This window comes from Centruroides vittatus, unplaced genomic scaffold (genome assembly GCF_030686945.1).
Source record: "Centruroides vittatus isolate TY-2023 unplaced genomic scaffold, ASM3068694v2 scaffold_386, whole genome shotgun sequence".
In the NCBI taxonomy this organism is placed as follows: domain Eukaryota; kingdom Metazoa; phylum Arthropoda; class Arachnida; order Scorpiones; family Buthidae; genus Centruroides; species Centruroides vittatus.
In genome coordinates, this window is record NW_027122706.1 from 6,575,515 (window position 1) to 6,603,116 (window position 27,602).

At 31.3% G+C, this 27,602-nt stretch overlaps 1 protein-coding gene across 1 annotated transcript in view; it reads right to left on the reverse strand.

Moving 5' to 3' along the window:
- LOC136988836 (leucine-rich repeat protein SHOC-2-like) overlaps positions 1-27,602 on the reverse strand; it is a 47,724-nt gene that overhangs the window by 14,110 nt on the left and 6,012 nt on the right. Inside the window, exons 3-6 of the mRNA XM_067286808.1 lie at positions 19,818-19,949; positions 16,116-16,229; positions 8,281-8,397; positions 1,749-1,911 (exon numbers count right to left, since the gene is read on the reverse strand). Coding sequence (XP_067142909.1) covers positions 1,749-1,911; positions 8,281-8,397; positions 16,116-16,229; positions 19,818-19,949 — 526 coding nt within the window. The remainder of the gene's footprint in view (positions 1-1,748; positions 1,912-8,280; positions 8,398-16,115; positions 16,230-19,817; positions 19,950-27,602) is intronic.

The following is a 27,602-nucleotide window of genomic DNA, read 5'->3' on the forward strand; positions in this document are numbered from 1 at the left end:
ACACATTGGATTTCTGACATAAAACTGTCTGTTTTTTCAGAGTGAAGCGGACCCTCTCAGTGAAGTGTGTTTTAGGGAAGTTATGCTTTTATTTCTGATGCATGCCAATGATGAAAATTGTTTTTAAAATTAAATATCGGTCAATGACGATAACATATGTTATAAATGTGAAGATGAATATAAAAATATTTCTACATTTTTTGTTGTTTCTTAAAAATTAATTTATTTAAATTTATTATATGTCAAGTAAGTTTATTTACAAAATGCTAATATTTTAATTTGCTTTAATATTTCGGTGTAAATTTGAACAACGAATTTCAGAATTTTAAATAAAAGATATACTGAAATTTTCTTTTATTTACAATGATTACGTCACTTCTACAGAATGTAGAACACGAGACGACCTTCACCCACATTTCAGTCTGGGGGGAAAGGCCGCCAGTCGTCGTAGTTGTAAACGTAACAACCTTTACGTCATCTATTGTTGTGGATGAAATTTGTTAACTGTCAATTACATTTTCTTGAATTTGACTCGAAGGTTGAAAAAAATCGTCATGACTTAAATGCCTAAAACTTTAAAAAATTATATAAAATTGAAAATAAATTCAAAACTATTGGAAAAATCGTAACGGATGGAAAATCAAAAAAGAATTTATTATAAATTTTTTTTTAAAAATTTTGCAAAAAATTACTGCGAAAAAAATTCATATATAAAAATATTATATGACAATAAAGAACAATTTTTTTTTACTAGACATAACTGTTTAAAATTTTTTTATCCTCAACCGAAACGAGAAGAACGCGTGGGATAATTCTTAAAAAATTTTCCACGCTTTAGCTCCACAACTAAGTGGAAGCGCTACGGCTGACTGTTCCACTGTTAAGAGTTAATGAGTGTGATGTCAGATCTGTTGTGATGGATTGTTTTGTCTGTAATTATCTGTACTTCACATATAGTGCATCTTGTGTGTGTGTGTGTGTGTGTGTGTGTTTTTTTTATTATTGCTGAGGTATGTATTTGTAATATGGTTCCTGGGTGTGCAATAGTTTATATTTGTGTGCAAGTTTTGATTTATTAGATTTGCTGTTATTTAATTTTGTTTTGTTATGGCATAAATTAATCTGTTTATGCTAAAAAATGCAACCTGATATGATGTGTTGTATAGTCTCATGCATGATGTAGGAAATGAGGATATGCTACATCTGTGTTTTAAGATGTGCTTTCTACAGTTTTTGCATTTATGACCAACTTGGTCTTGTATGACAATCATGTACTCTTCTGTCTCACCAAAAGCCATGAGTCCATCAGCAGTTTGATATAGTTCTGTCAACATGATTCTGGCTGAGACTAATAGGATGTCTATCACGGAGCTCCTTTTGAGTCCAAGACTATCTGATGATGTCTGTGCATTTTGTGCACTGTGTTAGATTAAGTCAGTATTGTATAAGTTTAATGGTGTATCATTTTTGTCTGCTTGAGTTATAGCTTTGTGTAATTGTGATGTTGTTTTGTTTTCTGTATTTGTTTTTAGTGAAGATTTAAAATTTCTCAGAGGCAGCATCCTCCTTCTTTACAAGGAAGAGTTCAAAGTACTGGGTACCCAGTAATTTCTACAGGGGACTTAGGGAGTGTTATTTATGTTTTATTAATGTTGTTTATGTTTTCTTTTGGGGTTGTTCTAATTCTGTGTATGTCCATTGCTATTATTTACATATAAATTAAAAATATATTATTTTTTTCAGTTTACCAAAATTTAGATCTTTATCCCATAGTTCTTCTGTTTCTGCAATTAACTGATGACTATCATTAATTAAAAATCCATCCCGATGTTGTCTCCACAAAGATGCACCTTCTTTTAAGGCACATTTTATCCTATTTAATTCTTCTTGTGTAAACTGTAATTCATTTTCCTAAAAAAAATATTTATTATTCCTTACAAAACAGTACAAGAGTAAACATTTATTTCAAAATTTTCCAAAAATGTATTTTAAATTGAAGTGTGTTTAGCATCATAGTTCTCAGGTCTTTTTCATCAGTTATACTATAAATAATAAATCTAAGACTACAATTAAATTTATATACAACCAATTGATGAGATGATAAATACAATGGTAAGTCATCATATGACACATCAGAAACTAATTTCACAAAATAAAAATAACAATAAAATTATAATCATCACATTTTAATTATATATATAAACATATAACATATATACAATTTTATAATACTAAACAAAGCATTGATATGAAAACACTGATGTGTGACAGTGAAATAAGAGAATTATAGCTATACAAATATTTAAAAGAATTTTTAAATAAATTTATTAATACATGCAAAATTTAAAATAAAATAAATTAATCCATTTATTTGGATACATATCGACTGCTCAGAACAAGAGAGTTACAACTCAAAAATATAGATTTTTCAGGACAGCCATTTAAAGTTTTTAATCTCAGCTGATAAATCAAGGAATTGTTTAAAATCAATGGAATTTGGTTTGAATGTTAATTATAGTCATAACATTAAGTTGGAAAATTAATATTATTTAAATTTATTTTCTCTGTTATATTATTACATATTTTTTGAGTTGCAACAGTTTAGCATTCAAAATGTCATTATTGTTTTCTCAGTTACAACTGTATGCCATACTTTTTTTACTTAGAACAGCTGTTTGCCATTACATAATAATATACATTTTACATAAAGATACAGTATTCATTTTAACAGAACAGAAAAATGTAATGTTACATTCTGGTTTTATGAGACCCATGCTGTTCCTAACATGACAAACAATAAAAATAAAAGTAAGAAAGTTCATAAAAAATTAACATGACCATTAAAAAAAGTATCACTAATTGCTATGGTTTTATCAGACAAATTAGAGATCAGTCTTCTTCGAAACTACTGGAAACTTTCAGAGTTATAAAATGATGCATGCACGCTTAGAATGTCACCACTTTTACACAAGCAAATCTTTCATCTTTCCAGCATCTATCCCTGGTGGTGAAGAATAAGCTGGGTGCAGCATGACTTTGGCAGATCTCCCTCTCATTCTTTGTTGAATGTTTAGCTTTTCAAAATCCTCTTGCGCATATGAGTGCTTGTAGACGATGGTATAAGGATCTTGTTTCATGACCTTAATGATCTTAATGTTGGGCCAATTCACTAAATTATTATTTTCATTTTTGGAGATACTGTTTCCCATTTGTTGTGATAAATCTTTCAAATTGAAGATATCTGCTGTATCTAGTTCAGTCACATTATAAACGTAGCCTTTTTTCTTGGCTAATTTCAGTACTGGTACCCATTGAGCAGGTAGTGTTATTGCCCCACCTTTAACAACTCTTTGTTTTTCACGCTCAATAGTGGAATGCATTGAATCATTCTCATTCTGTGTGTGCCCTTGAATGAGAAATTTGTGAGTAATAGTGTTAATATAGTCTATATTATTTACACAGTATAGAAGTAATAAAGTAATGAATTTGTTCTTGTTCTGCCCAGCACAATTATCTGAAAACAGAACTACTTCATTAACTGTATTGGGCAATGAAGTAATGAACTTATAGAGGCATGTTCCAATCTCATTTGAACCTCTTTTGGCTAAGCCTTCATGCCAAAAATAACAGTGGACCTTACTGCTTGAAATATCATAAATTGTAAAGTTGTAACATGACAGTTTCCTTTTGTAGTATAAGGAAGAGCACTCACCACAAGGTGAAGGGAGGACTGCTTAGAGATCAAAGCAGCAAGCAATTTTATTTGTATCCTGTTTTGCTGCTTCAATGTCCTTAGTCTTTTCAGCTCTTGACATTTCTTTTTCTTTTATATGTGTGTTATAATCATCCTGCAATTGTAATTTCTCTGTATCTGTACAGTTCTTATATCCAGTACATATACAACACTGATCTTTTTTCAGTTGATGAAATGAAAGATTAAGTGAATGAAATACCATTAAGTAAATGTGTTTTTTAGCAAGTGGCAATTCTTTTTCTCTGCAATAGTCTGTGTATAGCCGATACATTTCACTAATGTTTAAGCTACCATCTAAATACTGTTTGTTTACATTTCTTCTACAATAGTGTGATTCAACACATTCAAAAGACAGTATGTGTTCTTTCACATTCTTCAGTATTTCCTCACCAGTTTTCTTTCTGCTTGCATGTTTTCCCCGGAAGTCCTCTTCTATTATTCCATCAGTGGTCTTTTTGGTCCCTGTAGTAGACACAAATTTATGGCTGACACTTAATGTAGAAAGAAACATATGTTTACACACTCTAACCTTTTCACCTTCAGCTTCCAAATAATAAGCAAAGTTTTTTGAGCACTGCTTAGTAGTAGGTTGTTTGACATATCTGTATTCAACTACAACAATATTTCTTGCCACAAATTTTCTTTGTCGTGTTATATCTCCCATTTTCCAGAAAACAGAATGACATTTTCTTCTCATTTGTTCAATCACCTTTGTAGTGCACTTTAATCTACATTTGTCACCACATGGAGGTAGAAGAGATTTCTTTTGTATAGTTTTCCCTTTCTTATTCACAAATTCTTCACCAAAATTCCTTTTTCTCTTCAACACATTTTGTTTCCAACTTTTTTCATTCCTCTAACATTTACCATGTAGTATATTACTTTTGGTTAATTCATCTATCAAGTTCCCTTCTTCCATTACTACTACACTCTTATTACCTTCACTGTCACCTTACCTTCACTGTCGTCACTAGAATTTCCTTCATCATAGCATTCACCAACATCAAACATAGGATCCTGGATTGAATCATCAAAAAATGTTGTGTACTCAATGCATGGGTCCATCACCTAAAAACAGGGGCATAGTGAAATCAGTGTGTTTTAATTTATATATTATTACTCTATGTTCATGATTTTTGTACCATTGTTACAAAATGGATCACAAGAAACATTTAAAAGTAATGAGCAAATTACTTGCAATTTGTAATTTTCATATATAAATGTATAATTTTCAATTTTCAATGTGAAATTTTCGATTTATATATTTAAATGTATATATTGTTAATAAATAAATAAATAAATAAATAAATAAAATAATTTATAGTACTTACTTGTAAACTCGTGTAAGAAGGAATTTCATTGTTAACATTGTCATCTTCATTATTATTTTCATTTGTGGCATTCAAGGCTAAGTTCACTAAACGCCTTCCTCTACTTTCCATATACTTCATAAACTTATTTACTAAAGATGATTAAATAGCTGTACACAAACTGTGTTATACGGACAAAGGCTACAATGGAAATAAAAGTTAAAAATGCTATGAAAACTAAATTGGAATGGTTGCAAGTCTGCCAACCTACATTCATTGTTGAATGAGAAAGTGTTGCCAAATCTAAAATTAACATTTCTTTCTAAGATATTTAGAATGCAAAAGAGTTGCAACTTTAAATGCAACTTTCTTTCACCAAGAATGCAATTGATTGAAATCTGAAAACTGTTACAATTCGGAATGTAACCCTCTTGAATTCAATAACAGAGTATATTAGCATAATGCAAAACTGTTATATGTACGTCCCAGAGCCATAATAAGCCATTTAGAGATATAATCTTTTTACATAAGATAGAACTCGATACAAGCATTCCCATAAGTACAATAACTAAAAAATCAAAATTTTTGAGTTGTAACCCTCTTAACTATACACACTCATAACCCCTTGTATAATTGCAGCTGTATTTATTACATCTTGTGTTCTGAGTATGTATAGTTATTAAGAAATGCAGTCTACGAGAAGGTTGTAACCCTCTTGCTCTGAGCAGTCAAATTAATTATAATGAAATGTTAAAATCCATATTAAAACTTCAGAAACTTGAGCCTTGATAACTCAACATTCCATAAAACTTGTTGTGCTGTTCAAAAAATCGAAAAACATGTAATTTAATTTTTACCTGTATAACTTAACACTAGTTTCAAATAAATTATCATTCTTCATTGGCAACACTTGATAATAATAATTGTAATAATATGATGATAATTTCATGTATTAAAATATAGCCCTTTTTCCAAAGTGCTACTGCAAAATGCCATAATATGAATGTCACTAACTTGAAAGTGGCCACTAAGAAGCCAATATTTTTGTAATTAAAATTTAAATATAAATAGAAATAGTCATTATTGGTACATAGTTAATATGTATATGAATTTGCACATATAATGCTTTTATGAAAATTCCATTATTTAGACTAACATCATTGCTATGTTGTAAATCTTGTCATTTTTAGTAACTCATTACCTTCTCAGTCCACATTAAGTTGAGTTTGCAGGACCTTACTGTATATAGAGATGTAATTTTCAATGTATCATAAAGATAAAATCTTATGATATATTGAATAAATAACTTTACAATGAATATCAATATACAGTCAAACCTGTTAAAATATCTCATAATTTGAATTAATCAAGTTTAAATTTAAACCTATTATTATTTCCCTTAAAATTAATATTTACATTAATGTTTAAAAAATGCAGTTAATTTGAATTCCTTTTTAGCATAAAATTTGGACTTCTTAAAATTCAGAGTATGTTGACTCTGTGATATTAGAAGAAACACAAACACTAAAAAGATAACAGGAGTTAATGCTTTTTATTGACTCCTGTAATCTTCTTAGAATTTATGTTTCTTCAGATAATTCAAAGCATATCTCATACATTGAAAAAAATAAAAGTAATGTAATCTGGCCAAACGATTGTTGTAATGAATCAAACTACTTTACTGTTACTATTAATAATTAAATTTTAAGTAATTTGGTACTAGAGGTAGGCATTAGGCACTATCTCTTATTAAATTTAATAATTATAATTAAATTAATATTTACTAGTATTATTATTAATATTAGTAGTAAAGTAACCTGATTCATTATGGTGAATAATTGGCTTATTTTTAAAAACATTAGACTTTGAGATGTTTTATAGATGTATAACGTGTAATCAACTGGTATATAGAATATGTTTGTTTTGGGGAATTCCCAATTTGTATGTGTTCTGTAAACTCTGGGGTATGGGCAAAATTGTCACATATTTTCACAGATTCAGTGATATTTGTCCTGATAGCAAGGTTGTTTGGCTACATTTTTATAATGTTAAACATGAAACATACATATGTTTATCTTTTGCTTAAAAAGTTGAAATTATCCAAGGAATGATAAAGAAAATATATTATCAAGGAATATGGAATACTGATGAATACTAGATACTTGTAAAAAAACTTAAAGAGATATTTCAAATTTTTTTTGTTCAAATTAAAAAAATTCAAATTATATAACTAATTTGAACAATTTTTGTATTTTCTTTGATATTTGAATTAAGAAGATTTACTTTTTATCAGTCATATGCATGTGTATTAACACTGACAGTAGGATCCATTTACTGTAATTACTTTGGAACTTGTCCATACTGACAATAATAACCAAATGGTACCATTAATTGAAGTAAGTAAACAGCAATTACAATTAATGGAAATGTTTTTATTGACTGATATTTAAAAAATACATTAAAATAACTATAAAATGTGTAATTTGAAGATTTATTAATTATAATTCATCCATTGTTGTTTTCCTATTGGTTTTTGCAGTACTACATTCTGGCATATAATTGAAGTAAGAAATACTGATAATATAACTTCTGCATTACAAACAAATAATGATTTGTTTTAATCATTAATGTTTGACATTTAATGTTTTACATTTAAAGTACTGGATTAAGACTGCTAATAACTGTGCATTATCATCCACATATTGAAACTAAAATGTGCAAAAACAGCTTATTATCTATTTACTTGAAAATAAATTATAACAATAACTGAAGTTTATTGTTAGCACTTATTATTCTAATTACTGTAAATGAAATTTTCTAAATGCATTTTAAGTGTATGTTTTGAGTTTTGCTAATTTTGATAAAATTAAATTATGATAACAATAGCTGTGATTACAATAAATGAAACATACTGTATAAAATTTTCATAAATTGATAAAATGAAACAACTTAGATACTAAAGTTTTTATAATAAATTCTAAAATATTATTTCTGTGTTAAAATAAAACATAAAGCCATTTTATAGTATCAAGGTTCAAACTATTACAACTCAATACATTTCAGTCATCCTTAATATTTACATTTCAATCATCATGTATCAATAATGTTATTAGTTTGTCATCAAATAAATCTATATCAATTTAAAAACAAAGAAAAAAATACTATTATTATTACAGATTTATTTTGAATTTAATTATTTTATAATAATATACTTACATTAACAACATTTTTGATATGTTTAACATTTGTAGAGCTATCAAATTCATTGCAATTCTCAGTTTCTTCATCTGAAGAATTACTCAGTGAGTCCTCATATATCATTTCAGAATTACTCTGAAAAATATTTAACTATTAAAAATTTGTAACATTTGAAAAAGTATTTTTTGTTTAAGAGTACTATCACAAGATTTCAAATTCAAGCATATAATATTGCTTTTTTTACAGACTTATCACACAGGAACTTAGGAGACAATATGGCTGAATTTAGACTTTATTAACAAAAGATAAATCTGAAAACTGTCTATTGGCATTAGTAGTAAAAACATTTAATTGGTGGGTACTTTTGACAGTATATAACAGTGGTGGGCAAGCAAGAGTTCAGTGGGAGCCGAAATGTAGGTTTTGCAAAATGCATGGGAGCCGCAGTTCTGTACTGTCGTGGCGGATAGTATGGTAAGGCGCGCGATTTTATTATATATATAAATATAATATAAAACAAATATTGAATTTTTTTAATAAACATATTTTCACAAAATTATAAAAATAAAATTGTAAAAATAATAATAAAAAACCAGAAATTAACACTTTCAGCAAGAGCCGCATGTAACTCAAAGAGTCGCATGTGGCTCTCGGAGCCGCATTTGCCCATGTCTGGTATATAACCATCTTCTTCAGGTAATATGGAGAATAGAACATTAGAAATACAGAAAAAGAACACATTTTCAAATTGCTCTTCACACACAAGCATGAAACATAAAAATTACAGATATAAAAATATAAAACTGTACACTATTACAAAATAAATATGATATATGATGGCTGTGGTTAATAAAATTAACATAATTAATATGCATAGAAATAATTGATAACAATATAAAAGAAAATTCAAACAAAGCACAAACACTGGAGTGCCATTGATGTTGCTATGTTTTTGTCACGTAACTGCATGATCTACGATTTAGAAAGTTGAACAGCAAAACTCAGCTCTGGTATATCAAGTGTGGGAGAGTTGTATGGCAACATTGATGTAATGAACAAAGATTTCCATATGAATAAGATTCTTCCCACAGTGTTTCACCAGTGACACTTACCACCAAAAAGAATCAAAGTTATATTCCATCCCTTTTTTGGCTAGTTCTGTTGTACACCTCCTATGTATGATATCTTCACAATGCTCTGCCAGATGGTTACAGAGCATTCTGGCAGTGATATTATATATATAATAGTTTGATCCCATTAGTAGATTTTGTAAAAGTACAGCATAAACTCCAGATTTTTCAAAAAGGATAAACCCACCTTTATCATTGCAAAGTATCCTATGCAATGTGAACTGGGGAGCTAATGCTAGTTCAAATTTTCTAAAGACATATATGTAAGGAAGAGGTAAAATTACTCCTCACTCTGACACCGGGGATGAAATACTAAATACTGAACCTGTTACCGGTGTAATTTGCGTGAAAAATCTTCTTTCCACAAACGTTTTCGAGCTTTCCAAACAGCTCTTCTTCAGGTGGAGAAAAAAGTTCCGACGAAATACTTCGAAGAAAGACGAAAAAAGAACGTAGACATTTAAATAAAAACGGAATATAGTCCGTTCTTTTTGCATTCCGTTAGGAACTGTAGTTTAGCCCTAGCCCTAATGAGGCTTAAGAGCTTTTTACGATAAGTATTAGCCGGCATAGCTAAATGTTAAGTAAAATTACTCCTCACTCCGACACCGGGGATGAAATACTAAATACCGAACCTGTTACCGGTGTAATTTGCGTGAAAAATCTTCTTTCCACAAACGTTTTCGAGCTTTCCAAACAGCTCTTCTTCAGGTGGAGAAAAAAGTTCCGACGAAATATTCCGTTTTTATTTAAATGTCTACGTTCTTTTTTCGTCTTTCTTCGAAGTATTTCGTCGGAACTTTTTTCTCCACCTGAAGAAGAGCTGTTTGGAAAGCTCGAAAACGTTTGTGGAAAGAAGATTTTTCACGCAAATTACACCGGTAACAGGTTCGGTATTTAGTAAGGAAGAGGTACCTAGGTATGGGATAACTGGCAACATGAAGACCAGTTCCTTTTTACAAAATAAAGTGGACCTTAGAAGTAATGTGCTTTTTACCCATTTACCTTTTTACTAAATAATTAAACTTTGCAAGAGAATATCTAGCCCTGTTCACTGCCAATTTAAAGGGTAAGTTCTTCATCCACAAGTGGTTGGGAGGATAGGTATAAAAAAGTCCTATGTGTAAGTGCTGTAATGGCCAAATTTTTGTACCTGGAGGGCTGGAAGGCAGTGAAAGGGATAATGAATGGCAGTTCATCACACTTGTGAAAAATGGAAAAGGAAGGCCCATTAGAAGATCTATATACAAGTAAATTCAAGAAAGAGATTTTTATATCTTTTTCTTCCTCTTTAGTAAATGAGATGGTTGGAAAAACAACTGACAAGAATTGTATAAATTATAGTTATTCACCCTTTGAGCATTCCCATGCTAGCAGCACATCCTTCACGTACCACAGATATAGACAGGGATAGTGTATACAAAGCGGGAATCGAAAAGCTTTGAATTCTATGGTTCTCATAACTAACTCAGCTAAAATAGCCAAGAGAGGCAAGCCCACAGGCACTCCCTGTTTCTGTAAATAAATATTACCATTGAAACAGAAATAGTTACTATCTGTAATTAATAAAAGAGCCTCCCTCAAGCCTAGTATTTGTGATATGGAATGCCCATTCTCAATCAATACAGTATTTGCAAGCATGACTGCTTCAAAATGGGAAAAAATGGGTATAATGAGCCCTCATCTGTTTTGAAAAAAGTACAAATTTGGAAGTGTAGCTCCAATAGTATTAGTTATGAGACTTTGCCTCAAGAGTGGAAGAAATATCAAGATTGGAGCTAGAAAGCAATGAATTTCTTAGCAAGAGCCTTTTCTAAAAACTAAGTGGGATGGGAACACTTGTTCACCAAAGAATGAACAAGCATTCTCATCCCACCTACTTTTTAGAATGGTGGATTTGTGTTTTTACTTCAGGCCAGGTGGGTTTGTGTATTTTTACTTCAAAAACAATCTGGGACAAGCTACATTGGCTGGTGGGTCCAGGGGTACAGATAATGCTGATTCTACTCTCACAAGGGGACCTTACGGTCTCGGAAATTCAGTTCGGGATGAGACTTCGCAGGTTTGTAGTATACCTCAAGGATGTCCACCTAAAAAAATTTTAAAGCGCACTAGCCAGAAGATTCCGAAAAAAAGGGCTCTAAAGTTTTAAGCGCAGCTCATATACCGATCGATTTTAAGTTTTCGCAGCACGGCGAAATGGCTGAGTCTGTAGCGAACCTTCTTGCCACGCGGGTGAGCTGGGATCGCGCCTACCTTTGGCTAATTTTTTTTTTTTTTGTTTTTTGTTTTAAAAATTATAACAACTTTTAAATAAAGTTAATGACCTAAAAGTATTATTAATTAAATCATAAATCATTTTATTTTATTTATGAAATGACTGTTACAGCTAATTAAAATGTGAATTAAAGATATTTTATTTTTAAAAAGTTTAATAATTTCAAATGCATTTTTAATGGAGGTAAATTAAACCTTTAATTACCACTATAACAAATTTTTGGGTAGGGTGTTATTTATATAAAAATTTTTACAATATCGTCTTTATTTGTCAATTTTTTTATTTTACATACAATCACCAGAATGATAATTATCATAAAAACATTGAAAACAAAAACTATTTCGACATCTTGCACAATTTATGAAGGACGATTGTTTACACGAACAACCTTTCTTTAAAAGATCTATTGGAAAACATACTTCGTTGACATTCATAAAAATTTCTCTGTCATCAGAAAGCCTGGAAGCATACCAGGCATACCGGATCATTTTATTAAAAATTGGCGATGACAGTTGATGATGCACTATTGATTGTATTTTTATACAGTCTTCACGGGAGTTTATTTCTCTATTATTCTCAATCAGATACGCGCAATTTTGTATACGTTTTATTAAATTTTTTACCTGTCTATAAAAATATATGTTGCAAGGTTGAGCAAGAGGGGTACATTTTGGTGGAATTACTTTAATTGTACAAGTCGGTGATTTTTCGTCATCCTGAAAGATTTCGTCATATAATTCAGGCTTTGTTTGGCCTCCCCAAGAGTCAATAATTAATAAAAACTGTTCTTTTCCCACATAAGACTTTAAACAACGGTTGAGAAAGTCAATATAAAGTCGTGTCGTTAGTTTCCCAGATTTCGAGGACGTTATTACGACATTTTTATATTTTTGTGCATATTCATCTACTGTTTTTTGAACTCGGGGACCAAAATTACCGGTTGCTTCTTGCAAACAAACAAATACTTGAGGTAGGACTTTTCCAGACAGAGTAACAGCATATTGAGCGGTATATGTATGAGTCAGTTTATTCATGTCGTGCCTTTTGACGAAAATAGTTTTGCTTCCTTTTTCACCCAGAGTCCTGTTGTACACCGACTGATACTGACATCCTGGAAAGAGAAAACAACTGAAATTGAAGTATTTTGTCAGAGAGTCGTAAAAATAGAGAGCAAAATGAGTTAGTAAATACTCTGCAAAAATTTACCTGTCTGGTCAGTGTTGATAACAAAATCTTTGTTGAAATTCGGTATCAATTTCAACGTCTGGGTTCGAAAAATGTCTGCAGAAGCCAAGGTTTCTTCGATCGTCGCTGTTTCTTTTTTTGAAAGAAATTTTGTCACTTTTCGTTGACGAATTCCATGCTTTTTTTTGAATTTATGAACCCAGCTGTCAGAAGCTTTAAATTGAAAATCTGTAAATTGTCGTGCTGCTGCTAAAGCCCACTGTTGTAAATTCTGAGTTGTCACTTGTTGATAATTCTCTCGGGCTTCAACAAAACGATCATGTGTCCAGGAATCGATTGTTGCGTACTTATCAAATTGATTTCCTCCTTTTTTTATTTCTTTTTCCCATTGGGATAAATATTCCATCTTTTTTAACCGGCTGCATCCTTTTTTTTGCAATGTTCGTAAATTCCACGTGGGGTGAGCCTTTGCAATATTAACAACTTTAATTTTGTAATCCAAAGAAAGATGGTCTACCTCTCTTCTTTTTTTTTCTTCTGGTTCATATTCATCTGATGAGCTATGGTCTTCGACTTGTTCAAAAAGTTCCTCATCACAGTTTTCATTTTCATGAACAAGTTCTTCATCAGTCACAAGTATTTTTTCAGCCAGCATGTCCATAGTACGTTCGTAAATTTCTTCACCCATCAACATTGCTTCACGAGAAATTGAAGTTGAAGATTCTGATGTTGTCAAATTATTTTCAGCAAGCAAGCTTTCGTAATAAACGACCGCATCTTTTAACCTCAACTTTGACTTTTCACTGTATAATGAATCTTGACTGATTTCATTTCCATCTTCTGATACTTTTGCGATTTCTCCATTAACAGACATTTTCAATTCACAATATTTTAAAAATTTTGATAATATTTCACAGTACAGAACGCTCCAATCCTGCGAAAGTCAAGAATGAACTGGCACGTTAGATCGAGTTTCTAGAGGAATAAGGGTGGGTAAACCTGTATATATTGTTCTGTAGCAGATAAGGACCATTGTTCGATTAGTTCCGTTAGAGTCTTGAAAATTCCTGACTATCTGCCTATCTTTCAACGAATATTTTTAACCTCTCCACAGCTTATAATATCTTAAAATTTGTAATAACTTTTTAATGACAATAGTAATTAAAGGTTTGATTTACCTCCATTAAAAATGCATTTGAAATTATTAAACTTTTTAAAAATAAAATATCTTTAATTCACATTTTAATTAGCTGTAACAGTCATTTCATAAATAAAATAAAATGATTTATGATTTAATTAATAATACTTTTAGGTCATTAACTTTATTTAAAAGTTGTTATAATTTTTAAAACAAAAACAAAAAAAAAAAAAATTAGCCAAAGGTAGGCGCGATCCCAGCTCACCCGCGTGGCAAGAAGGTTCGCTACAGACTCAGCCATTTCGCCGTGCTGCGAAAACTTAAAATCGATCGGTATATGAGCTGCGCTTAAAACTTTAGAGCCCTTTTTTTCGGAATCTTCTGGCTAGTGCGCTTTAAAATTTTTTTAGGTGGACATCCTTGAGGTATACTACAAACCTGCGAAGTCTCATCCCAAACTGAATTTCCGAGACCGTAAGGTCCCCTTGTCAGCATAATGACACTTTTTCACTTTTCTCAAAACTGATGGAGTTGGATCTTCTGTTACTAACACTGATCCTGACTGTAGTAGGAAGTCATTAGCCCTACATAAGAAGTCCTCATTTTTGCACAGTACAAATTCTTGTCTTTGTCAGAGATCAAAAGTCTAAGATTTAAATTGTTCAAGTAATTTGTCACCAATTTCTTGTCTTTTCTGAATGGAAATGCAGAGCATGGAGAATGTGCACTAGAAATTTTTGTAAAAACAGATACCACTAGCTGGGAATGTAAGTCCTTCTGTTGGCACCCTTTAACCACTGCTATGGTTGGAGGAATTAATTCACTTAGGTTTTTCTTTGGCTTTGGAATAAATTTTGGCTGCATTGTAGTAAACAGTGTACTGCCTCTGGAACAACCTTATCTGAATAATTATAATAGAGAATATTAACTGGAGCTCTGCATTTGCTTTTTTTTTTTTCTTGTAAAAACCATTGAAACTTTTTATCCAACTTCATTTTCATTTGGAAGATGATGATGATGGAGATAAAATGAATTTTATCAAGCTGTTCATAAAGGGTATTCAGTTCACAAACTTTAAAAAAGGCTGTGTGCAAGATATACATTTTGCTTAAAACCAGTGATTGTTCTCTGTTGATCTTTGATTAGCCTTGCCAGGAGCTTCCTTTCAAATTCAGCAGCTATGCTTGCTTGTACTTTCTTAGTGCATGAATTTACCACAAAATAAATGAAAAGAGACAGATTAGAAATACTGCGATAAAATTTCTTCAAACAAAAATGTGTTTTTATTTTCTAATCACATATTTTTTCAATCTTATTTTTTTTAATGTGTTTCATCTTTTCAAATTTGTAATACTTATGCACTGTCTGAATTTGTTCTATTTTTGATATATATTTGTTGGTTTCTAATTTAAATATTGTTAAGCAATTTAAAAACTGTTGTTCAATTTTGTAATAAGTTCATAATGAATGTTTCCTTTTTGAAACATTTGTATAAACATTTCTTGGACTCACATCTGGAATTTTTCCTCAAGAACTCAGATGCTGTAAATGGTGAACAAGTTAAATGGTTCTCAAGAATTATTGACTATGGAAAGTCATTATCAAGGCAAATGGTTTGCAAGAATGCTGGCTAACTACTGGATCCTGAAGAAAGACATTCCACTAGCTAAATACAGCAAGATATCTACAAGGAAGACATTTGAGATAAATATACAAGCATTAATACTTACTATGGTTACAAATGGTTTTATGACAGAAGACAGAAATGCCCTTTGCTCGAAAACTGAATCCAAAAGAAAGAAAGAAAAATTTGAAATAAGTGAAAAAATCCATATAAAAACCTTTCCTTTCCTATAAAATGATTTCTTTTTAACAGCCATTAAGTTTCATTTTGTTCTTCAGAGTAATTATTGTGATGTACGTTAAAGCGTACATTACAATAATTACAACAATATATATGTTACATATTATTCAAAAATTTTTTAACATTTTTAACAATTTATACAATAACTAAATTCTATATTTAACACAAAAGTAAAATTTAAGCTGAATTTATTTTTAAATGACAACAAATATAGCTATTTTATTTCATTTATAGAAATAATATGTTAATATTTGTTACCTCAATATTCTTGGCATTTTCAATTGAAGTATCATTGTTTTTCTTTAAATTTTCAATTTTACTTCTTTCTGAAGTTCTAGTTATTGAATCTTCCCAAGAAATTTCAAAATTATTCTAAAATGAAAAAATATTATTTAAAATGTACATTATATTTTTTCATATAAAATTAAGAAATTTTATTTATAAACATTTAAATTCATTCTTAATTCATTTACCAGAAACTTCAGACATTATTGTGTAAGTATTCAAAGCAAGTTTGACTAATGGGCTAAAATAGTGTCTTTCAGCATACCATGTTCAAAAGATAATAGATAGCACTTACCTTAAACAATAATGTCTAGAGTTTCTGGTTATTCTTTATCTTTTCTACAGTTACTGTTTGCTTTTAAATAAAGACCATATTTTCAATTTTCAGCTGTGCGGGCAATTGCAACTACAACAAATAAAGTTATGCAAGCAAATCAATAGTCACATACTTGAAACACAGCAGCAACACATTTAAAAACTAACTAATGACATTCTAATAATAGTTGACAGTGTAGATTACAATTGACAGCAGAGCCATCTTTTATACATTGTTAAAAAGAGAAAACATTTTCATTTCGTTAGCATTAACTGATATTAATGAGGAGAAAAGTGAACAATTATGTTAAGTAAAGCAGAGAGGTAAGAAATCATGACACTACCAACTACCGAGTGAGTTGAAACATTCTGATGCTGAACATTATCACAGATGTATTTGTATGAATATGGAGATATTCCTGACCATTTAAAAAAAAAAAAAAAAAAATTAAACTTGTCATAAAAAAAGCAAGAAATTTTTCTTTCATTTTTGTACATTCCATTTTTTTTATCTAGTGTTCTATTATAGAGAGATTCTAATGTAATTCATTGCAATCTGAAGTTTGAAACTATATATATAGTTTACATAGTTTTATTTACATATTGTATTTGTGAAAATCCGAATCTACCGGCAAAATATAAATTTAAACTTCTATTAGTCTTTATTTCGACATCAACAACCAAATTCCAAACCAAAAGCCAACCCGTCTTAGGGGAATGACTGTATTTCCCCTCCCCTCGAAACTCGAAACTGAGTCAGAACGGAACTAAAGACAAAATTCGCTAATTGGCGAGAAAATTAACGAGGGGATGAAATAAAAAGGAGGGGAGCGTGGACAGAGGGGTCGTTTGTGGCTCCCGCCTCTATTTGAACTCGAAGGCCTCTCCGCCGTCGCCGATTGGATTTCGAACTGACTCCATCCTCTGACGATCCTTGTTGAGGTATGATGACCACTAATTTGTAAACTCTCTCTCGGGTTCATAAACTCCTAAGTTAGCACGTAATAGTTCTATCTATGTTATCCGGTGTAACTGTCCTTTTGTCTAGCAATAAATTCTGTTTGTTATTTTAACTGGTGTCATTTATTCGAATATCGCCTCTGTCTTATCAACGAGTCCACTCTACTCCTCCACTCGACCTGACAAGCAATTAGTTCCAGATTGGACTGCCTTCCTTGACCGTGGGCAGGTTTTACCGACCTGTTGACCGAGAAAAAGGAGGTCCGACTCCGCCCGACCTCCCAGTGAACCCACATATTTATACTAGAAATTCTCCTGTCAAGCATGACAGAATATTTTTATGAGAAAGTAGATTGAAGAATTGAGAAGAGCTTCAAGTAAAGATTGATGTTGTGATGTTGTTTCTGGTAGCTCTTGACAAAGAATCATTCTTACTGAAAGTTGCTCAAGTTGAACTACATGGCCTTCAAGGGTGTCAGTTGTTCTTATTCTTTTAGATCTAGAATTTACTTCACCAATTTTACTCTTGTGCTTTCTCCTAGGCATTTTTTTTTTTTGGACAAAATAGCAAGTCTTCTTAATTCCGCATTGATAAAACAACGATGAATTGTATATACATTAATTAGATGAGTGATAACATTTTCTAAATAATGTGCTCATTAGATCATTACTTCCAATTGGATAATAGAATGTCACGTGGTCACTATGAAAATATATTTTTTTTTTAATTTACAAAAGTGACACGATGTGGCTATCATTTTTAAAGTTTAAATTTAATGAAGTAAGTTTAAAATACACTATTTGCCAAAAAATTTAAAAATGCAACTTAAGGGAAATTTCCTCATCAAGAATGAACGTCACTTGGTCACTATCACCACTGCAAGGTCAGTGCAATCACCAATCCGAAATGGATAAAACATTTGTTCTATAGCTAATATTCCCACAAAATAAGTAACCCATACTTTCCATCAGAACATAAAATAAATATAACCCAAATTTCATCTGGATTAGACAAAAATTGCAGGAGTTATAAGGAATTCACACATACACACACAGATATGATGGCTTTTATATTAATAATAGTGTTTTTATTCTAAAAAAAATTACTGTTGGTATGCATATGAGGTAACATACAGAGTTATATATAATGACTGAACATACACTATATAATTGTTTTTACAGGTATCCCTTGCTTAACACAGGATTAACACACGAAATTTATTGCAACAATCGCTTTACATATGTGACTGAAGTTTTAATTAACATATCTTTAGTTAACATAGATATGTTTTTCTCAGCAAATAAGTTGTTGATAAATTTGCTATTTTTATGACAAGGATGATTTCCAATATAGATATGTAGTTTAATTATGATAGTTGTGAAATTTAACATATTACCGCTAATATGATATTGTTTAGAAGCTTATTTTAAAACTGCACATTTTGTATGTGTAAAATCAAATTGAAATGTCTGCAGATAAAATGCAGATTGGGAATATTATGTATGCTTTTTAAGTTTTGTAAAGGATATAACACTATACAAATAGTAAAAATTATTCGGAGTGAGTATGGGGAAGATACTCTTAAACTTTGGATGTGTCAAATGTAGTTTTGAATGTTTTGTTTGGGAAATTTTGAACTAAAGGATACAAAATGTATGGGGTGCCCAAAAGCTGTTGACAAGAAATTTCAGAAAGAATTGTTAAAAACTGATAAATAAAACAATTCATAAACTTGCAAAAATTCTTAGTGTATCACTGACATGATGATTATGTTTCACATGCATTAAGTAAAAAAACAAACTGGATTGAGTATAATTTTGTCTGACGAAGGTAGGCAACTCTAAAGTTTCATTTCATTTTTTAAATTAGTTACTCATTTTTATCATAGAAAGCTTATTTTATGGATGACAAAATTAAAATAAAAATATTTGTCATTTAACAGAAAATGTGTTCTAATGGGTCATGATTGTTTGGTCAAGTACCAAGGTACCAATGTATTTGATTAACACGATTTTGATATAAGCAGCAGTATTGAGCAACTAGTTAATTATGTTAATCAAAAGAGATACCTATACTCAGCAACCGCCAGTACCATATACCAACTATCAATACTTTTAACGCTATCTGTCTGTATGGCATACTGATGTGTTCTGGCTGAAAAACAATCATGTTTTATATACACTGTATAATATATTATATACATGTATAATATATTATATACATATATAATATATTACATACATATATAATATTACATTTACTTAAAAATAATGTAACATAAATCATTTAAATATATTGTATCTAACAACAAAAATAATTTTAAATCAAAACATTAATAAACATCTTTTCAACAAATTTTTGTTGTTCAGAATAAAATAATAATATGCTTTGAATCTTACCTCATAAATATCTAAACGAATCAATTTTGTCAAAAATTTCAATGCCTTAGGTAATTCTTTAAGATTATTTTTATACAAATCTAATGTTCTTAATTCTTGAAGTTCACAGAATGACTTTGGCAATTCACATAACTAGAAAAGAAAAAAGATAATATTACTAATATTAATAAATTTAAAACAATTTTACTGAGAAAATACACACATTATAGATGATATAAATAATTGCAATTTAGTCAATGATTAATACACAATCACTTATATCGACTTTTTAATTAAATTTTAGTAAATTTAATTTTGAATTGTAAAATTCCAAAAATTAATTCTGTTATTAAAACAATTTTAAAACATTTTTAATATCATGTCATTGGTGTTTAAAGTTGTTAACCATCTGTCTCTAGTTGGAATATTAAAAAGGATTTGAATTGACCCAGAATTATTTGTATGGTCAAAATTGTTTTAACAACAGAATTAATCCTTGGGATTTTACAATTAATATAAATATGATAATTATGATGAATTCCCAGATTTCCACCAGAGGTCTACAGATGTGTATAAATACAACAGATATTTACCTGAGGTGAAAAATTTTAATGCTGTGTCGTTGACATCGGATCCTCGAAGAAAAGGTCAATGTCAGTTGTATAGTGTATGTATTTTTTAATATCATGTTGTTGGTGTTTAAAGTTGTTCTGTCTCTAGTTGGAATATTAAAAAGAATTTGAACTGATCCAGAATTATTTGTATGGTCAAAATTGTTTTAATAAATTTAACTTCGAATTTTCTTTTTAATTTTACTGAATATCATACTCATTCAATTTCTCTGTTGTGTCTCCATTTTGTTGTGATGAGGAGACTTAGTGATCTGTGCTGTAGTGTTTCAATTTGGGTTTTTCATTTAATTGCCATGGCTGGGTCCAACTAAAAGAAACACATGCCAATGCCAAGGTGGGAGATGATGTGATGTGGACTGGAAGGATATTCAAATAGTATAATGGGTGCCATAAACAGTCTCCTTAGGACACCAGATAATACCCCATTGTACTCAGCCTTGCATCTGCATTGGACTTTAAACATCAACCATATATTTCCCTATGTTACAAGCCATTCATGGCTTTTGAATCTACAAATGAGAATGAAGTGTCTTTGGAGGTTCTCCAACAAGACAGGTGGCTGCTTCTGAAACTAATAGTTGGCCTGTTGCTGCTAGTTTAAGATTGGCAGCTTCAGAGCCTAGTAGCAAGCCCACTGCTGCTTTGTTGATGTCAGTTGAAATCTATAAAGAGTTGAAAAGAGGGTACAGCAATTAACTTTAAAGAAATGGACTCAATTTCATCTGCTTGTAGAGCACTATAGCTTATCTAATTCTCTTCAGTGGTATTTTTGTATCAGACATGAGCAACTCTCCTCGTGCCGGAACTTTAATTAAAAATGTTCTGTTCTGAAAAAATTTTTAAATTTTCTTGTTCCATTCTGCATTCTTTCAGTTAAACCTGATGATGTCCATTGTATATGGAAAAAAATGTTAGTTTACAGCAGTGTTTCTCAACCTGGGGGTTGCGGGTGAAACCATAATTTAAATAACTGTCATTGTACAACCTTGTCTTTTTACCAACCGATTCACTGGATGTAGATGGCTCACTTCGTTTTTTCACAAATTTATCCATTTTGCATTAGAAATTTAAAAAAAAATTCAGTTTTATGGTTGATCGCACACTAAAATAAACACCAGATGCACGCTTTGCATTTGAAACTTAAGTGGTGCAATCGCCAGTGCCTCTTTTATACTAGCGACAGCACGACTTGTTCAAATGCAGCATATGCGTGTTCAAACATGCTCTCACAGCGAGTATTATAGGAGGAGATAAAATTACAAAGAGCACATACATATCAAGTTGGAACTTGTAAATTGCTCATGTATGTACACATCATACATGCATGTTCATACGTCGCTATAAATGCAGCGACATAAAATATTAGGAATAGTTGTATTACATTTTTTATATTGTCGGTATTTTCTTAATGTATAAATTTACATTTACAATTACAGTCAAAATTCGATTAGTAATAGTACGGCTTACTGTTATTATTCCTTTGGGGGACGGGGGTCGCGAAATATTAATTTTATTTATATTTACTATTTGGGGGGTTGCAGAGCTAAGAAGGTTGAGAATCGCTGGTTTACAGTAATGTTTTATGGTTATTGGCATTATGTCACTGTGAGATATATATTTCAAAATGGCTGTTTTCAGTAGCATGGAGGATGCTTGCTGTATGTTTTGGTTTTTCAGAAATAAAATCCACAATAGTTCCACAGAATTTTTGCAATCACTATTGTAAGAATCCTCCAAGTAGACCTACAATTGAGGAACTTAATGAAAAAATGGCATATCCTGCAAAACTACAAAAAATGCGTTATTAACAAATTTGGATATATCATTGGATATATCATCATTGATCCGTCTTATAAATTGATCTAATAACAAAGCATAAATCCAAATAAAATTCACCTTCAACTTTATGTAGGCCTTGCACATAAGTGAGAAATTCATTACTAATGTTTCCAGTCTATATCTAAGATTTTCTTAAGGTAGAGTTTTTAAAACCTTTCTGATACTAGCACCAGTACAAGAAAGTGATTTTGAAAACCAAGGTCTTAAATGTAGACCAAAAACATTAGTAACAGATTTCTTATTTGCATTTATGTGCATAGCCTACATAAGGTTGGTGAAATTTTATATTAATCCATCTTCTAGGAAATTTTCACAGTTCAATTGCATGCCCATGGATTGTACATCCACCTTAATAACACATTGTATATTAAAGTGCAATTTTTTATTAACTTAAAGTGCATAATAAAGTTTGTTGCATATTGAACTGAAGCACAATCCTCCTTTTTCTCAAAAATTTCCTAATTTTCTAATTTCCATCATTTTTCCACTAAACCCCCCCATTTATTCATAACATTGAAATTTTGTTGAAACAGGTTGTTCTGTTTGCCATGACAAATCCACTGGTCACCCATGAGTTTCTGATTCTGTCATGGAATAAGTGAGGATGAGGTTTATTTGCAGTCCCATGAAATTAACACAATGCATATCTTGTAAAATTGGCATTTCACAACCAACTATTTGGAGAGTTTTACCAAAAAATTCACTTAAAACTATACAAATTTGAAAATTTGCAAAAAATTACTGACACAGATAAGATGGCTTGTCAGGAATTTTATGAAGAAAGGTTGCATGGAAATGAGGAAAAATTAGGTATTCCTGGATAACATTATCTTTGGTAATGAGTTGATTTACACTTCAGTAGTAAAACAAACACCCACAATGGCAGGATCTGGGGATTCAAAACTCCATGAGCAAAGTAGAACATGCTCTTGAATGTAATTTGTGCTCTCAGCCAAGATAAAATGTATGGCCTCCTCCTTTTTTTATCAATAGTATCATGTATCTGGATATGCTGAAAAATTTTCTCATTTCACAATTAAATAATAATGACATAGAAGAACAAATGAATTTCATCAAGACAAGCATCCCACTCCACTACAATACAGATGTCTAGAATTTCCTTAGTAAAGCCTAGACTCCACATTACCTGAAAACAGAAACTCAGAAACAGAATTGAAACATACAGAGTTTTTGTTTCAGTTCTGTTTTTGTTTTAACTTGACTCCACTAGCACGTTATGTGGAAGTGCATCATCTGTTGATCAGTTTTGTAATTGTCGTAGAGTCAAACATGGACGACGCTACGGATTTTGCCTTGCTTTCTCTGCATTTATTAACAATTTCATTGTTAATAATCTTTGAATTATTTACATTTTTTGTCGTATTTTCTAACTTCTTCAATGAATAATTCCAAATCTATTTGTTTCCTCATCCTTTTTGCTACACTTTCCGCCATTACGACAATCAAACTACACGTGACAAATGCACATGACTACGCGTCACGAATCCTTGCGTTTTTATTGGTTGCAGTACGACAGAAGCGCGGAACGAAAACGGAAAAGTTAAATAATTTTTAACTCTGCTTTCAGTCTTGTTTCTGCCCAACCGAACCTTCCAAAACTGAAAGTTTTGTCAGTTTGGCTTTCAGTTTTATGATTACGTCGCAGATTCCGGTAAAGAGGAGTCCAGGCTTAAATGTTTTCCAGATGAGTAAATTAGTTGAGCAAGGGACCTATTATGAGTAGTATCGTTAAGCTAACGAATACGATAAAAACCAGTTTCTATCGGAACCATGTGATTCGCATTTAATCAACTGTGAAAATGCTATTCTGAGCTGTACGTTTCGTTTTCGGTGCTGATAGCCACGTGCGATAACTAAGCTTTTGTTATCGGTCACTCTCGAGCTGCCGTTAGGAACGTAATGAAAGTGAAAACAACATGGCGTCTTTTCGTGTAAGAATGATTTTACTTCACGAGCAATTGGAGAGAGAGGACAGCAGTAACACCGATTAAATTTAATACTCTTTCTTCAACTTCAATTAATTTTTGATTAATAGGCAATGTTTGAAAAAGTAGAAAATATTTTTTGATGCCAAAGGAGTCAAATTTGGCACAAAGTAGCCAAACCTGGCATCACCGTATGCATCCCCAACATGCAAACTAGCACATGTTTGTGTGAGACCACATCCATTTAAAGCAGTGGTTCTTAACCTTTTAGTGATGACGGACCATTTATCAAAATTTTTTTCTTGCCATGGACCACGAGCTGTTTGACAGTAATATAAGTGCTTATAGGGTTGTTCTATAAATTAAACACGTACAAAATTATTCGGAACCAAGAGTATTATATTATTTGCGAAAATGTTACATTAATTATATTATTTTAGTGCAATTTTTGTAACTGCATAGTGTTTACCAACTGCTGGATTCTTTGTTCAGTGCTACTCAAAGCCAAATGCATGTCGGCACTGGCATTCAACTGATTTTGATGTTTATTTTTAATTATCAAAAGCACTGAGAATCCTTGCTCGCATAAATATGTGGTTGAAAATAAAGTTAGGTACCGTAAAGCGATTTCTCAAATTTTAGAGAAAGCAATAGCTTTTTGGCTCCAAAAATCTTCAAGATTAATTCCTGTCTTGAAAGTATCCTTGCAGTTACTATCGTGTTGCATTTCAATTAACTCTTGTATTTCATCCGGCACCTCAGAAATATTGACTATGAAAGGAGTGCGGATCAGTTTCTGAATACCTTTGTCCTTGCAGTCAGGAAAATAGCGATTGAATTCATTTTTCAAGTTTTGCAAATGGAATGTAATGTTCTTTTGTATTTGTCCTTTAATCTCAGCACACTTCTTCTCTGTGCCTTCTATATCCATTACCGGACTATGGCGACACCTGGCGCAGGTTAGTAAGGTTAATAACGCGCCAAGGAATTTACTAGGGAAAGTTAAACCCAGAGAGGTTTCCCATTGCTGTCTCTGGGATGCGATGTTACGCGTGGGAATAATGCCTTCCGGGAGGTCTTTTAAAGGAAACTGGCCCCTATTCAGCTGTTACAAATGTGAAGAAAACCCGGAAAACTCCACATGGCCACCCTGTCCGAACGCGGCAGGAACCCGCAACCAACTCCCAGCGTTTAGCAACAGAACCGCTCGGCCACTGGTGGGCATTTCAGCACACTGTCTGTCAATAATAGGGTTCAATGTATCAAACGCAGAAAAATTCTCTCTTTCAACTTTGCTGATCAATAGGTCGATTTTGGCGATAAACGCACTGATTTTATCTTCAAATGCAAATATATTGCTAGTGCCTTCCAATTTCATATTTCCTGAATCTTGCAGTTGAAGGTTCAATTTATTTAGTTGTGCAAAAAAATCCACTAAATAAGCAAAACGTATTTGAAATTTGAACTGACAGAACTCGTCGTCATTTATTTAATAATTTTAGGATGACTTCATGGACCACTTCGGGTGCTTTCATTAACCAGTGGTCCGTGGACCACCGGTTAAGAACCACTGATTTAAAGGGATGGCCTCCTTAAAGTTTATCCCCTATTTTCTGACTATAGTGGAAATGGTCCAATAAAACCAGATGTTTGAATTGCTCTACAATTAGAGATCAATCTGTCTTTGCATACTAGGAGAAGAAAATTATTCTACTCAAAACAGATTATTTATTACAGTGCCAATTTGCTTTTTACACTTTTTGATCTGAATAATAAAATCGTTATTGGAAATAGGGTTATTTCTTAGGGGTTGTGAAGGTAATTTACAGATACATTTAATGAATTCTGATAAAATTTTTGTTTGCTTTATTGCATGAACATTAACGTTGTGACAATGGAGTTTTACCAGGGCAACAGGAAAATTTGCTTTAATGCAAGAATTTGCTTTATAGGTGTTTGTTTTAAGGGAGGTTGACTGTTCTTGAGAAAGCATTTATGTAAGTTTTGATAACACTTGTTTACTTGAAAAGAGAACATAACATTAATTTGTAATTTAAAAATATTTGCTTTGTACCAGGTGACTATAATTAAAATACTCCTATTCAACATTGTTTAGAGAGCTGTTTAGCAGTCCAAATGCAGTTAAATCTATTATGGTGACATTTCACATCATGCAACAGACATTTCTGTAAGAAAGCATACTGGTACCAAAATTCATCACTACGTCACATTTGACAAATATTTTATTTGTAGAAGGCACTTATACTATGCAGAAACTTTAGTGATGTATGGTATACTGTTCAATGTAGTCCTATTCTGAAGATGTAAAACCTGAAGATGATGAATAGTGGTTTGATAGCCAATGATAATTTAATGAATATAAACTGCAACTGTGAATATTCAAATCAACTGATTCTCTGTGATGCCTCTCACATGCAGTATGTGGCAATGTGATACAGGTTAAACCTCATTAAACTAGGATTCACTAGTTAGCAGCTTTAATGATTTGAATCTGGCTGTCTTTAGTTTGCCAAAACCACTATTTAGCAAGTTGTGCAATATTGCCATTGGAAATAAATAAAATTATTCAATTCTAAACATTAGTGTCCAAAATTATCTAAAAGAATATAACGTAAGGCCTTTCTTTCCATTTTTGTCTTTTTCTACCTTATGAGCACTAAAAGAATCTTTTTAATTGTAGCTAAAATGGATTTGGTAGGCTCACAATGAGGCCATGTGGTGAAGGAACAGAACCTGACATATCCATGATAAATTGCTCATAAAAAGTTCTTGAGGTTGCTCAACCAGATTAGATCCTGGTCCCCATTGCAGTAAGCTGACCACCTTAACCACCTCAGCATCTAGCTGTCAAATGTAAGGGCTTAGAAAAGTTAATTCTGATGTCAAAATTAAAAAGAAAAAGAAAAAGGAAAATAAGATCTACACTAAAGTGTATATTGTTATCATAGGCCCCCCTTTTATTTTGACTATATGAAAAGTAGCCAATTTGTAAGTTTTTGGGATTTTTAAAATTTGGGATTTGTAAATACTTAAACAAGTTAGCAGGTTTTCTAAAAACATCCAAAATTATCAAATTTTCCCCAGGGTTAGAAAAATATCCAATGCCACCTCAAATTATCCAATTTATGGATAATTGAAAATTAGCAAAAGGCAACTGTAGCACCATCTGCACCCGTATTGTTTACAACTGAATCATCTTAATTTTTTAATACATCAAATTTACATGACTTAATGTTTTGGACTGAAAATTAGATTAACTCAAGATTAATATTTTTAATATATTCAACAGTCTTAATAATAATCTTCATTCGTATCTATTTATTATATAATTCTTCATTACAAAATATTTTTATAAAAAATTTCTAATG